The following is a 16,084-nucleotide window of genomic DNA, read 5'->3' on the forward strand; positions in this document are numbered from 1 at the left end:
GATGGTATTCTAAAGGCCATTTGGGTACTTGGAACTCTATCTCTCTCCTGACTGTGTTCATTGTATGACCTAGTGGCCGGATTCCATATATATGTGAAAAAAATGGGTAGAAAAGAAACACACACACACACACACACACACACACACATACACACACATCTTTTAAAAAATTTTGGTTATCATTAGCCTTCTGGAAGAGGTGTTATGCTCAGAAATTGCCTGATTGATTGATTGACACCAAACACCATTACTGATATGGTCAATTTACAGACTTGCAAGAGAACGTTGTCACCTATTCGGCCTCTTGTTGAAGATGTGGTTACATAAAGGAGAATATTACAACCATGGAAATTTTTTGGAAAGAAAATAACTTCCATCAACTAAAGAGTTACACACTTAGCTGTATACCACAGTTAATCAATCACTAAGCAGTGTCAACAATTCTGGAAAACCCCACTCATCAACAACCCACTTCCATAGTCCTAGAGAAGTAGTATCCTGTTTTTCATACTATGTTCTCAAACCAAGAAGCACAGAAACTTCCCTCATAATCTAAATATTCCTGCACGGCGAATCAGGTACCTTCAAGCTGGCTTTACAAAAATTAATAACAACTTGTGGTAAGGATTCATCAGACCTACTATTTCCTGGCAGGAGAGCTGGTGAGAAACAAAAATGTAGCACTTCATCTCTGCCAAGAGTGCTGCCGTCTGAATATAGTCACTCTAGGTGACCACTGACTACTTTTGCTAATCCTTTTCTTCCTGGACCATCTCTGGTTTTAACAAGGATAAATTTTTTGCCCCAGTCATAAGATTCCTCCAGAGAAGTGTTTCAAAGTATACGGATACCTTTAAAAGAGAAAATTCACAGACCTCCATTTTGAAAACCAAATTATTTTGAATGACATTAATTTTATATGAACAAGTAAGATGGTAGGAATAAACTTCTTTGGCATGTGACCATTACACAACTCTAAATCAAAACTTATTCACAAATGAATACAATACAAACTACAAACTAATAAATTAATAATACTAATTCATTGATTTATTTGGTGGCACATGTTGTTTTGCTAAAAAGGAAAAATCCCTATAATATGATTTTGGTGTGGACTGCTATAGGACATGTTAGGAATGAGATAGGAATAGGTTAGAAAACCCTGTGCTACTCTATGTTGCGTGTAAGTCTTTGCCCTTTTTCTATCTGAATGCTGGACAATCTTTGCAGGAATGAATTTGAGAAGCATTGATATAAAATGTGTATTTTAGGAACATTCCAACTTTATCTTTCCTAGGGACACAACAGAATGAGGTTTCTAGTTTTCTATCACATCTTAATGCTATTAAATGGATCCAACTGGCCAGTGCAAATATGATCAGAGAGGGCATAAAATCCTGGAACTTTGGTCTATTTCTAGAATCTGCCCAGGTTGAACATGCCAACTCCTCAATAATTCTCACCTTCAAATGTTTGAGCTCTCTGAATACTGTTTGGCTCAGCACTGTTTCTCCCAAAACTTGTTTTCAGCCTCCTTGTTTGATGACCTGTTTTGATTAGGTATCTTTCTCCTGTTCAAACTTGATAAATTCCAACTCCACTCATATAACTGAGGGTAAGAAGCTTCTAAGACATACTGAATCTGAGCTTCAAAGAAGAGAGACTTTGAGAATGAAACATAAAGGATAAGTTGTGACAACTTTCATTTTACCTGATAATTATTAAAATATATTTGCTCAGTTATTTTTATTTTCTAGTTAGTTTTCAGAAGATGTATCATAGTGGTTAAGAACATTGGCTTTATGGGCAGAAAGATGTTTAAATTCCAATTCTGCTATTGCAGACTCTCTCTGTGGCCTTGAAAAAAATTGCACAACTTTCAGCCTCAGGTTCTTCATTTGTTATACGTGAAGAGTAATAGCTCATAAAATTTCGGGGAAGATTGTAATGACTTATCTTAACCCAGTGTTTAGCACAAATAAGAGCTCAAAGGTATTAATATTTGAATTTTTCACGATGGTGGTATCAGTGATTATCCAGTATCAACAGAGGTTTAAAGCAGGAAAAAATAAAATAATCAGGGGTATCATTTGTATGTACTTTATTAGTAATAATTTTTAATACAACTAAAGTATGTAACCTTGATTTGAAGTGTCTGTATTTAATATACTTAATACTATGATTACCTGAAATAACATAAAGCACTTGTAAAGTTCAAACATAATTATAAAATACCAATACGTGTTTCGTGTCTTTGGGTCTTACTTCTAATCAGAGGACTTGCAAACCTGTGTTTCCAACTTTATCTTATGACTTTAGGTACAGATCTGTTATATTTCTAAATTTCGATTCAGTTCAATAATAATTGAGTGCCTTCTATATGACAGGATTTGTCATGCAGACTGGGAGTCTAATAATAATAAATAAGAGGGTGGTTTTGTCTTTTACAGGCATGCCTGAGAAATAGGGGCATGCATAGATGAAGGGAGGACAGAGTCATGACGTTGTACTTGCATTGAAGGATTGTCAAAATTAAAATTTTCTGTCTTCTCAAAACCTGGGTTCCATCTTCTATCTAACGTCTTGGACTTGTTTGTTTGCCTAGGTGCTGGCTAATCCATAGGCACAGTTCACAATTCCATCTTCATTCAGGGAATTTTCTAAGTAAAGCCACATTGAAAGAAAGCCATGATAAAATGACAAATTTTGAAACTATTGACTATATTTTATACTCTAATTATATTTCATAATACATTAGAAATATTCCATCTTCTAAGTCAACCAGTCTAGAGGTATTAGAATTACCTTCTCTCTAGCTGTCTCACTACCCACATTCACTCTGGTGCTTAATTTTAGCCATTCCCACTGTAACTGCTTTAGTTAGGGTTATCTTATATTCTCCCCTATTGCAAGTCTCCTACTGGATTTAGCTGACACATGCCTGGTTGTGTTTGTTTCACGCATAAAGATTGATCAGAATTTGTCTCTTTCATCCTTCTATATGTTCAGTCATTTATTAATGTCTACATCATAAAAACCAAATATATTAGTATTCAAGGACCTTCTTAATTTTGTCTAAATCTGCTTTTCCAGCCTTGTGTCCCACTATACTCTCCATGCACTCCACTCTTCAGACAGCTTGGAGTTTGCGAAGTACCTCAACAAACCAGGAATATTCGGACCTGTGCTTTCCTTCACCTATATTCTCTCTACCTCCCTTGCTTATTAAAATTTCATTCCTCCTTGAAAGCTGACTTTCAGGGACTAAAGGGACTAAATAAGCATTACTTTTCACCTTTTACTAAAATCTTACAGGGTTTTCAATGTTGCAGATATGAAGTTTTTCTAATGTATTATAAGGTATAATTATCTTAGTATAAGTTTACTCATAAGAGTCTCATAATTTGTGATTTTACTATGGCTTTCTTCCTTTATGGCTTTATTTAGAAAAATCCCTGGATGAAAATAGTTTTGTGAACTTTGTCCATGGAATAGGCAGTATCTGGGCAAGGAAATCCAACCGAATAAATATCTGCCTAATTTCCCTTCCTCCTTTTTAATCTGTGGGGCTTCCTTGTCTGGGCAAGTTTTCTGACAGTCTATTTCCCCATGACCTTTCAGTTTCAAGTGCCCTGGCAGCTTACATTTCAACCTCAGCTAAGTGGCCCAGTACACACAGAAAAAATAAGTTCTATAGTGCTTGTTTTCCCATTCCCTGCCCTCTTTTCTATATGGTATGTCAATTTCTACCCATTTAACACCAGTTCTACCTAGTGAATGGAGATACATGCTTTCCCTGTAGTACAAATTTACTATCTGTAAATAGTAAATTTACAGGTGACAGGTTTATTCTTCATTCCTAATCAGAAATAGATTCTAATCTCTAGCCTTTCTTTGTGACCCCCATAACACTGGGATCCCCCTAAAAATATTTTTATTATATAATATCTCTAACATTCATTATATAATATATGTTATTATTACATAATTTGAGCATTATAATTGAAGACAACTTGCAAAAAATACAAAAGTAGAAGAAAAAAATTAGCCATATTTGCATTATGCGGAGACACTCACCATTAATATTCTAACGTATTTCCTTTTACTATTTCTTTGCTATTTTTGTTTCCAACTCATCATGAAGTAAATAAAATACTGGAAAAGTGGATTCTGGAGGATCCCCAGCAGTATAGACTAGGCTTAGCACAAAAGAATCTATTTTGCAGAGTTGTAAACTCTAAGCTCCCTACCTCATAAAACCATCTCTACAGTGATCATCTTTCCCACTGATTACATACCCTCTCAGCTTTTTGTGTGTGTTTATATATGTATATGTGTATATGTATGTGCTCAATTTTGGTGTGTTGACACAAAAAGATAAACTATAATGTTTTATTGATTGTGAGGTACATATTTTTCCATGTTTTAACATGGTTCAGGTCATGATGAAACTTGTAACTTATGGTATATAACAGTGTAATTGTATTTTTTTTTTCTTTATAAGCAGTGCATAAAATAATAGTGCATCTTCAAATCAATGGCACCTTAGGTTCCGTAAATTATATTTGCAGAACATTTGAGTAATGAGCAATTACCTCCACTTTTGTGGGTATGAAGAGAAAATAAAAGCAACAAATGGTAAATAAATACAATGCAGTAAGGTCCAAGTTTGTTAAAACTTTCAGGCACTTTTCTTTTTGTTAAATTGTTTACGCACTTTTAAACACTATTGTAAAAGTATAAATTTATATAAACTTTTAGTGGAAAAGTCAACAGCATCTACCAAATTATAAATTGAATATAGCTTTTGCACAATTCTAATTTTAGAAATATCTCCTAGAAGTATCTGAACCAGTAAATAAGGATGTTCATGAGCCACTGTCTGGAACTGAAAAAAATAAAAGGAAGTAATCTATGTAGACACAATAATGGATTAAATATACTGTAGTCAATTCAAAAAATTAAATACTGTGCATACATTAAAAAGAATGAGGTATACAGACGAAGAAATGTGGAAACAAGACAGAAAATATTATCAAATATAATAATGAGACAAAACAGTATACTAATATGTGTTGGCATGTGCAAACGATTTGGGGGAAGACATTCCCAAACCACTGGTGGTGATTTAAAGGGCAAGGGTCAAATTATGGAGAACTTCTGTTTTATATTTGTCATACTTTTATATTATTTCAACATTTTACAATGATAAAGTGTAATTAGAAAAGAAAAATCTTTATATTTTTCTTCACTATAAAATTATGGGAAAAAGGAATTTGTTGTTCAAGGGAAAGATTTGTTATTCAATTCCCTAAAACAATTCCCTAAAACAATCTCAGAAGACAAAAAATAATTTATTCAACAAGTGATGAGGTGGTTCCTAAAACCTAAGTTGGTTGGTAAAATAAAAGCCTAAATATAGGCATGTAAAGTGGGACAGTAAGAGAGACACCATAGTAAAGATTCAAAGTGAGTACAAAATTCAAAGTTTACTGTATAAGTTTCAAAGCAGTTGCATAAGCCACTTTACATATAAAACTGGCTCTGGAGCATCACCTTATAGTTTACCAGTCATACTACATCACGGCAGTTCCTGGCAGAATATAAGTGGATCCTGAATTCTGAAATCTATCATAGACCCTCTAAATGGAAGCTATCCAAATTGTTATTCATGGCGAGATCAAGACAGAATGCATTTGGTCATTAAATTACTTTGGAAGGGCTTCCCTTCCCTGGTGGCGCAGTGGTTGAGAGTCTGCCTGACAATGCAGGGGACACGGGTTCGAGCCCTGGTCTGGGAAGATCCCACATGCCGCGGAGCAGCTAGGCCCGTGAGCCACAATTACTGAGCTTGCGCCTCTGGAGCCTGTGCTCCGCAGCAAGAGAGGCAGCGATAGTGAGAGGCCCGCGCACCGCGATGAAGAGTGGCCCCCGCTCGCGGCAACTAGAGAAAGCCCTCGCACAGAAACGAAGACCTAACACAGCCATAAATACACTTTAAAAAAAAAAAAAAAAAATTACTTTGGAAAGGAACAGAAGTCAGGTTAGCGTCTTTTTATTCGATCTTAAATTTCTGTGAATAATTATAATCTAGACCAAAATATCACATTGTGCAACTACTTCAAAACCTTTATATTTTCTTTCACTGTAGATATCAAAGTCTGGATTTTGAATAGGTGAGTGCCTATGTTTATCTAGAATAAACATGTTAATTGAAAACAGTCAAGCTTATCTCCTCACAGGGGGCAAAAAAATTTCTATCTCCTCACCTTTGGAGATTGAATCAGACGATAATCAAGGACCCAAAAAATCCTTGTAGCTAAAATGTCCTTGAGAAACCATCTGCTTCATTATTTTAATTCTGTTGTTTATGCTAAAATAACCCAATGATAGTCTTAACTGCTTAGAGTTTAAATGATTTTAGGAGAAATAGATTAGTTTATGTAGTGGGTATAATTCATGTTTCTGAAGAGTAATGACGTTATGACGACTCCCCAACTGATGATAATTTATTGCATTATTAAATACATAATTTTTTAAATTTAAAACACAACATTCTTAGTGATTAATTTCAAGGTTTAACCCCCTAATCAAAATATTCTTACTTCTCTATATTGACCTGAGTCAAATGTGAGTTGTGTTTGATGATCTGTGTAGGTAGTGATTAAAACAGGACAAACAAATGAGATAGACAAACAACTGTCATCGGGTCAGTCATGGACAGACCCTTTCTGAGTAGGGAGCTGCTATCCAGTAAGAGGGACAATTCAAGTCTGCACACCAGATGCCAGGCTGTCAGAAAGCAGCATTCCACACATCCTCTGATTCAGAAGTCACAAAGAGTTTCGGGTAGAGGCAATCTGATGCCTGGGACAGTTTAACAGGAAGTAAAACTCTCTTTGATGGATCTGTGCTGTCAACTGTCTGTTTGCTTTCAAACTAATCCCCTGCCTTCTTCATGCTCTTTCTTTGGCTTCTGAGTAGCTTTGGTCAGTGGCAAACTGTTGGAAGACTGGGTCGCCAAAGGAAGACAGAAGCTCCGGTACATCTCTCCACCAAAACTGTGGTGTATGCTCCTTGGTTTCAGATCCCACTGGAGAGATCGTTTTGGTTCTAGCTTTCCCATGATGATGTTTGAGGCTCCTGGCCTGTGATAACAGAGACACGTCCCTTGTTACCTTTAATCTAGGGACTGTAGCCCCAGATATACCAAGCCAACTTTTTTTTTTTTTTTTATACTATTCATGTCGTTTTTTTAAAGTGTGCCTCCTCTCTTAATAATTGTGACTATTTTTCTAAGTCAGTAAGTGCACATTTAATATATCTTTATTTTTTTTTTAATTTATTTATTTTGGCTGTGTTGTTGGGTCTTCATTTCTGTGCGAGGGCTTTCTCTAGTTGCGGCAAGTGGGGGCCACTCTTCATCGCGGTGCGCGGGCCTCTCACTATCGCGGCCTCTCCCGTTGCGGAGCACAGGCTCCAGACGCGCAGGCTCAGTAATTGTGGCTCACGGGCCCAGCCGCTCCGCGGCATGTGGGATCTTCCCAGACCAGGGCTCGAACCCGTGTCCCCTGCATTGGCAGGCAGATTCTCAACCACTGCGCCACCAGGGAAGCCCTACCAAGCCAACTTTTGCTCAAGTTGAAATGGAATTGATTTTGTTATGGGGCCAGTTTTACTCTAGATTGTAAGCAAAAAGAAGGATGATTTTGTTCCCTGTCATCAGAAAACTCTCTCTGTCCTGGAATAAGGAACTTTAGGTAGGGCATTGCTATTAAGACATAATAACTAACAAACATTTGAAAAGAAGTGTACAACTTACAAGTACATCCATATTATTATTTTCAACTTACTGTGGACTAATGACATCTTGTGTACAAAATGCTAAAGTGAAATTGATGTATAAATCATATCATCATACTTACACATATACTATGAAGCATCTGTGGGTGCTTTCTGAGGATAATTGTTCAAAGAATAGCAATTTCCTCTGTTTTCTCTGTTTCTCAAATCAGGCTAATTGCTTGTGGGGTATTTCATTTGTTTCTGAACATAGGTGATGACTTTGGATGACTCATGGAATTAGAAGTGGTGGCAACTGATAACCATCTCATCATCTCACATTCTTGGCTGTGGATTGATGAGAATCCACAACATACCTATTGGAAAAGCTTGCACAATATTGGACTCAATTACAACATGTCTCTCCTAGGTTGTTAGAAATTTCCTCTTACATGAGCCATTGTTGAGGCAAAAAGACCTTGACATTTTCTAAAAAATTCAGCACACATTCTCACCAAGTACATTTTGAATTTGATTTATGATGGCAATAATCATGCACTATAACCCCCAAACGGGGTGAGGCCAAACATAAATTAGACTACATGATTTTGAATGATGTTTTAGTTTTATAGATCCTAGGAGTTTCTTTTAAAATCAGTGTCTACACACCTAGTCAAAGACTAAATAATACAAAAAGTTTTAATGTGATTTCAATTCTTGAATTGACACAAAATGTCACCTTTCTAAAATGTTTTATCAGAAATTCTTCCCATAGTATTCCCACTGCTTCTTTTATATTTTCCAGAATTTCTCTTTACATGAGACGTTATATCAAGACACTCTAATATTTAAATACATAGAAGGCAGGAGGTTATAAAATTGTGTTTATCAATTTAAGATCTTTTTCATTTTTTTCTCAAGTTGTTTTATTTCTCTTTTAGTCTATTCACCTGGGGTTCACTTGCCATCAAACCACTTCTTGCTTTTTTGCACAACCTATTTGCCTTCATTGCTACTGGATTCCTCAAAGAAGTTCTATTTTCTACCAGTGATGTACATTTAGCAAATCCTCTTCATCTGCATTTGCTGTAGCACACCTCACTATTTGGCAAAGCCACCAAAGCTCTCACTTATTGATTCCTGACCATCCACCAACTTACCTGCAGTATTGGTTTACCAATAATATCAAGCAATTTAGCTCTGCTACTGAAGAGTACCAGCTTTCCCTCACTGACAGGAATTCCAGAAGGAGCTAAAAATTATCATTGGGCTGAAACCATTTTTCTGCTTTGCCTTAAGGAAATGAGTTATCCTTTCATTACCCTAGTTGCATTTTTTTTTCCTTCTGTTTTTGAAAGTGGTTGGTCCCATTGACAGACCAGCCTGTCTGTCTGGTTTAAACCTGTAAATGTTTGATCTTTCCTGCCTTTAGCAATATTCCTTCCTTTGCAAAAATATCTAACTCATCTAGAACTGATGGTTCAATTCACAAGAAAACTTTATTACTAAGCCAGATCATCTCTTCTGAACTCCTTTTCCAAAGCTTAAGGTTAGAATTTGCTATACCTGATTCCCTGCGCTTTAAATTGTGATATGTTATATCATTCAGAACTTTAGTCAGGGAAAGAACTCTTTCTCAGCTTCAGTTTGTGTCATACAATGAGTAAGGATTTTGCTCATCAGGAGTTTTTTTGCAAAGTTGAATACTCATGAACAAATGATATGTAAACTGATGATAATTTTTAAAAAAATTGGTATGGTTAATAAATTTTCACAAATTAAGTTGTTGAATAGTGGTTGTTTGTATTATGTACAACTAGTTTTGTCACATAAAGAGTAATCCCGGCACTTTCCTTTAACAAATGTACCTACTTTTACATTTATTGGAGAAAGGTGTCAGTATAGTGGACACTTGGAGATTGGTTAAACATTTTCCTGGAATTGAAATACATGAAATTTTGTTACTTTAATTCATTCAGATTACTGTTTTACATAAACATGCCACAAGACTAATCTATAAACAATAAATATGAAAGTTTCAGATTAACTATCATATATGGCTTACCATGTTCTCTTGATGTTTTTAGAATTTTATGGCCCCTCCTGGTGTCTGAGCCCAGCAGACAGAGGATTATGTCAAGCCAATGAGAGCAGATTCTACTACAATTCAATCATTGGGAAATGCCGCCCATTTAAGTACAGTGGATGTGGAGGGAATGAAAACAATTTTACCTCTAAAAAAGCATGTCTTAAGACTTGTAAAAAAGGTATAGAGGACATTCTTCCTATTAATTCACTAGTGTTTAAGATAATAATTATATTGAAATTATGAATGAATTTTAATCTATGAAAGTATGAAATGAGTTCTGTTTATGATAAGAAACAGTATTGTGATTTAACTAAGTGTCCCCTTTTCAACTACATTTTGATAATATTGCCAGATATGTTAACTGTAATTCCTTTTAATGTGTCTTCATAGAAAAAAATCAATTTTAAACAAAACATTTTATTCTTTTAATATTTACATACTAAGCTTTCATTTTAAAGGATTATACCAAAATATCTTTAAGCTTTCTAATACACAAAACTTTAATGTATTTATTTTCTTCTGACAATAAAAATGATGCATATTTATAGAGTATTAATATGTAAATAAAACTCTATAACTCCACTAACCATATATAGTCACATGTCCACTTTAATAAAATGAGTATTATTTTGTAGCTCAAGGTGAATAATAAAAATCAATAACATTTACCCATTTATGCAAAGTGACATCCTTAGAAAGAGGTTGTTTACACAAAGATATAGACGAATTAAAGACTTTTAAACCAATTACATGTTTTTTGGTTTTAAACGTTAAAAGATAATTTGAAGAAATCTTAGATTAAATGTTTTATTATCTTGTTACTTTATCATGCATAAATTTATTTATCTTCCTTTTTAGGTTTCATCCAAAGAATATCAAAAGGGGAGTTAATTAAAACCAAAAGAAAAAGAAAGAAGCAGCCAGTGAAAATAGTATATGAAGAAATTTTTGTTAAAAAGATATAAATTTGTTACATTACAACATTATTTCTACTAAATATTTTGGATAAAACTTTTCATTATGATTCCTATTTTTTTCTCTCCTGAAATCTTCTTTTTAATGAATTTTTCATGAATTTTCTATGCATATATTACCTGCTATTAATGCATTTGCATCAGAGTTCCTTTTCTTATCTGGTCAAATTGCTTATTCTATGGCTATAACTTATTAACTGTCTACTATGAACTTATTATTCTCTCAATCCCTTTCTAACTATCTGCCATTTAACTACAATTTATACTACTACTGACATCAAATCAGTCCATTTTACCATTTGGTGATCATCCTATTTGAGAATATGTTGTCACTTATTTGTTTTGATCACGTGTACAATTATATTTTTTATAGCCTATGTCCAGATTAAGAAATACAACTATTAAAGATCAAGTGGTTTGGGGGTTTCACATCTAAAATAGTGGCAACCATCTTCTTCTGATAAAGATCACTCAATTGTGCATTTGGAAAGAGCTGGTAGTAACAGAATTCTGTCATGTGATTCCCTCCCTAGACATACTTTTTCTCCTTTTGCATTAACCAGTACCTCGAGCAATCTTGAGCCAAACCATATCTGAACAAAGAAAGTCAACTCTACGTCATGTGCCTGCCTGATTTTGATTGATGTAACTAACTTTTATTTGCTTATGGCTCATCATATCAGTAAAGATGGCTGAATAGCTGTGTGTTAAATACAGATCATGATAAGAAAAAACTTGGTGGGAAAGGGAATTTCTTAGTGGCAATCAAAAGGAAATTGTTTATGTACTTCCTAATTTTATTGCTTGACAAAATTTTCTCTTACCAAAAATAGCAAGTATATTTAAAACTCCTGAAACCTATTCATTTATAATTAGGCTTTGCACACAAAGCAACCAGTAATTCATGCTTTTAAAACAAAGTCATGTTATTTCTGTAGAAAAGGAAGAGAAAATTATCAGCAAGGAAGATTCTACTAGAAAACATGTGTGTTATTCACTCTCATCTTTTAACTAACATTTCTCTGGAGTTAATTCACTTTATCCAGATCTATACCTTTCCTTCTCTGCTGAGTCATGTACAGTCTGACATCTCAACAGCCTTCTAGATATTTCAGATTCTATGATGTTCACTTCAAATTTCACATTTAAATTTGAACTTGTCATCTAGAAACAACTAACCACTTTATCCATTTAGTTTAGCTTAATTACTTCTCTCTAGCAATAGTATCATAATTCTGCCTGCTCCTCAGGCTTGAAAGTTTGAACCCATTTTGATTTCTTATTTTCCCTCATATTCTACTTCCAATCAGTCTCTAAACACTAACGCTTCCTTTTTCATAAAGTTCATCTAACTCCCAGGCTTTTTACATCTACTTCATTCTTCATATCATTATTAATTTAATTCTTTTCTTTTTTAAATTTTTTCTTAAGCTTTATTTTTTTAGAGCACTTTTAGGTTCACAGCAAAATTGAGAGGACATTTCAAGATTTCCCAAATAACTCTTGACCCTACACATGCATAGCTTCCACCATTATCAACATCCCACAACAGAGTGGGACATTTATTACAACTGATGAAACTACATTGACAAAACATAATCATTCTAAGTCCATAGTTTACATTATAGTTCACTCTTGGTGTACATTCTATGGGTTTGGACAAATGTGTAATGACATCATTCCACCATTTATAGTATCAAACGAAGTATTTTCACTGTCCTCAAAATCCTCTGTGCTCTACCTATTCACTCCTTTTCCTTCCCCAAACATTGGCAACCACTTAAGAATTAATTCATATATTTCTCCACCACTCAAAATCCTTTGATGACTCAGTAATTGGTACTTAACCCCACCCCATCCCCCAATTTACTTTTGATATATTTATATATATTTTTGGACTTACATACACTACTCTTTCATGACTATTTCAATTTAGTTAAAGTGGTATTCACTGATCACTGAATATATGTTTAATTACTTAGTTTATTCATGCTGATTTTTTATTTAAAAATATGATCCCCTCCAGACCATTCATGGGAGTCAGGGTACAGCTGATGTGAACTATAAAATCACTGTATTTTGAGGCATAATATGAAAAGTTCTAATATACACCCTGTGGCATAAAAATTATATCATTACAAAATAGTGTCAATTTGTTCACTTGAGAAAATTTTTATATCTTGATTTCAAATATTCAGTACATAAGTAGCTGCCTTAAATTGAGTCTCTGCTGTGGAATTTGGAACTTTTGGAAATCAAAATCTCTTGTGAAATATTCCTGTTGTCTTTTATACCTGGATAGCAATAGCTTTAAATAAAGGGTAAAGTCTCCCTAGGTCAAGTTGCAAGTTGCTACCAAGGACATATAAACAGCACATTGGTGAGTTGACTATTTTCGCCAACAACTATTGATGGCTTCATTACTTAGTCAAGAAAGATACACACTGAGAGATGGTTTGCAATGTTTAATGCATGTGAATATTATGTTTGCTGTGTTTTTAAATAAGATTGTCGCTGGTGGTATTGTTTTCCCTTATTTTGCATAATCAAATGCATCTAACTGTGAATTTTATATAGAATTACATTATACAGCATATAATGCTTATTTACCGACTTTGTTTATTCTCTGTTCAAAATTAACAGCGTATGCTGAAAATTGCTCAAATGATTTTTTACAATATAAGAAATAAAATATATTATCCTGAATAATAAAGTATGACTGTTAAACTCATGAGTTTTTTATACTTCAAAAAATAAAAATTAATGCTCTTCAGTTATTCCAAAGATAAAGAGTTCTAAGACAAAGAAAAAAAATTATTCCACAAGCTCCACTCTACTTACCTCCTTTAATTGGAATTGGCTAATAATCCTTTCAGTTATAAATGGGCATCCATGTATTATGATTTCATACTCAGCAAATTAGTTTGCTATACCTTATAATCCATATAGTCTACATTTAATTCATTCCATATATATTTCTACCAGTCATCTCATATAATTGTACAAATATGATAATATATTTAAATATATATCATATGACAATATATTATATAAATGACTTCCAATCCTGACTATTGAAGGTGGCCTGTCCAATTTTTATACCAGAAGAAGGAAGAAAATGACATTAAAGTAACCAACTATTTAGGGGACTTTCTGATTTTTTTCACCAGCTCTTCCTGCTCTTGTCTGGTTTTTATGAAGTTAGCATTTGTATTTACTTTCTCCAAGTTTTGACTTTTAGTTCTTTCTCAAGGACTTGAACATGGACACATCTTAGTTGCCTTCCCTGCATTCTGCTTTGCAGAACAGAAAACCTTGATCCTGTCAGCCTCTCAGGCCCAACCTCTGAACTATTCTAACCACATAGCTGAGGTCTTGGCTAGAATTATTCAGACCACTTTTAAAGGGAGTAGTAATACATGATAATTCATCTTACCAAAGAGAGAGAGGTGCACAGGCATTTAATCATATAACGTAACAATAAATAAAATAGAGCTTTAGGACAACGGATATGATCTCCTCATCAATTTGCTTACAAATGAGAAAAATTCTGGCCCACACAGTCTGAAACAAAACAGGGATATTTTTTATCACAAAATTGAAAAGGTCAAAGGTATCTGACTGCCTTTTGGTTGGATTCAGGGCCTCATATTGTCATCAAAATTCAGTCTATCTTCACCTCTGATTCTGCTGCCCAACATTTTTTGCCTTTATTTTCTAATCTCACAGGATTTCAAGATGACTTCCAGAATTTAAGTCCCACATCCTCTCAGAGTAAAGTTTTCTAGAAAACCTTGTACTCTCTTACCTCAAAGAATTGAAATAAAGTCCTGACCTCAGCATGATCCATAAAAGAAATAATTGATAAGCTAGATTTCATTAAAATTAAAAGCTTCCGCTCTGCAAAAGAAAATATCAAGAGCTTAGAAGGCAAGCTACAGACTGGGAGAAAATATTTGCAAAACATACAATGGATAAAGGACTGTTATCCAAAATATACAAAGAACTCTTAAATCTCAACAATAAGAAAACAAATAACCCTATTAAAAATGGGTCAAAGACCTTAACGGACACCTCAAAGAAGATATACAGAGGGCAAACAAGTTTATGAAAAGATGCTCCACGTCATATGTCACCATGGAAACGCAAATTAAAACAACAGTGAGCTACACACGTATTAGGATGGTTGAATAAGGTACACTGACACCACCAACAGCTGGAAAAGATGTGGTAAAGCAAGAGCAACTCATTCATTGCTGGTAGGAATGCAAAACAGTGTAGCTACTTTGAAAGACAGTATGGCAATTTCTTACAAAGCTAAACATACTCTTACTATACCATCCAGGAATCATGCTCCTTGGTGTTCCCAAAGGAGTTGAAAATGTATGTTCACATAAGAACTTGCACACAGATATTTATAGCAATTTTATTCATGATTACCAAAACTTGGCAGCAACTAAGATGTGCTTCAGTAGATGAATGGATAAACTGTGTTACATCTAGACAATGTGATATTATTCAGCACGAAAAAGAAATGAACTACTAAGCCATGGAAAGACACGGAGGAACCTTAATGCATATTACTAAGTGAAAAAAGCCAATCTGAAAAAGCTACATATTGTATGATTCCAAATATATGGCATTTGCCTAGAACAGGCAAAAGTATGGAGACAGTAAAAATATCAGTGGTTACCAGGGGTTGAGGGCATAGGGGAGGAAGAGATGACTAGACAGAGCACAGTCTATTTGGGAGGCAGTGAAAATACTCTGTATGATACCATAAGGATGGATACATGTCATTATATATTGTCCAAACCCATAGAATGTGCAACAGCAAGAGTGAACCATAATGTAAACTATGGACCTTGGGTGATCATGTGTCAATGAAGGTTCATCAACTGTAACTAATGTAACATTCTGGTCAGGGATAATGATAATGGGAGAGGCTATGCATGTGTTATGGTAGAGGAGATATGGGAAAACTCTGTACCTTTCCTTCAATTTTGCTGTGAATCTAAAACTGCTATAATAATAATAATAGTAGTAGTAGCAGTAATAATAATAATAAAATCTTAACTTAAAAACAAAAACAAATCCTGGCCTCCCTCTCTTTGACCCAAATGTCTTATGGCCAGCCTTGAGCCAAATGCCATGTTTAGAGAAATGTAACTTTCTGACTGACCAGGTTTGATTCACAAATTTACTCCCAGATATCTGGTTGGTATCAGCACTATCTGAA

General features: G+C 34.4%; 1 protein-coding gene across 4 annotated transcripts in view; it reads left to right on the forward strand.

Moving 5' to 3' along the window:
- Positions 1-13,547, forward strand: part of TFPI (tissue factor pathway inhibitor) — a 68,977-nt gene extending 55,430 nt beyond the window's left edge. For 2 of the 4 annotated variants that reach the window (XM_068544805.1, XM_068544806.1), the window contains 2 exons: positions 9,870-10,049; positions 10,730-13,545. In XM_068544805.1, coding sequence (XP_068400906.1) covers positions 9,870-10,049; positions 10,730-10,836 — 287 coding nt within the window. In that variant the 3' untranslated portion in view covers positions 10,837-13,545. Of the gene's footprint in view, positions 1-9,869; positions 10,050-10,729 lie in introns of all 4 variants that reach the window. The other 2 variants (XM_068544804.1, XM_068544807.1) reach the window with 2 other exon arrangements.
- Positions 13,548-16,084: the final 2,537 nt, after the last annotated feature.

This window comes from Eschrichtius robustus, chromosome 5 (assembly GCF_028021215.1).
Source record: "Eschrichtius robustus isolate mEscRob2 chromosome 5, mEscRob2.pri, whole genome shotgun sequence".
Taxonomy (NCBI): domain Eukaryota; kingdom Metazoa; phylum Chordata; class Mammalia; order Artiodactyla; family Eschrichtiidae; genus Eschrichtius; species Eschrichtius robustus.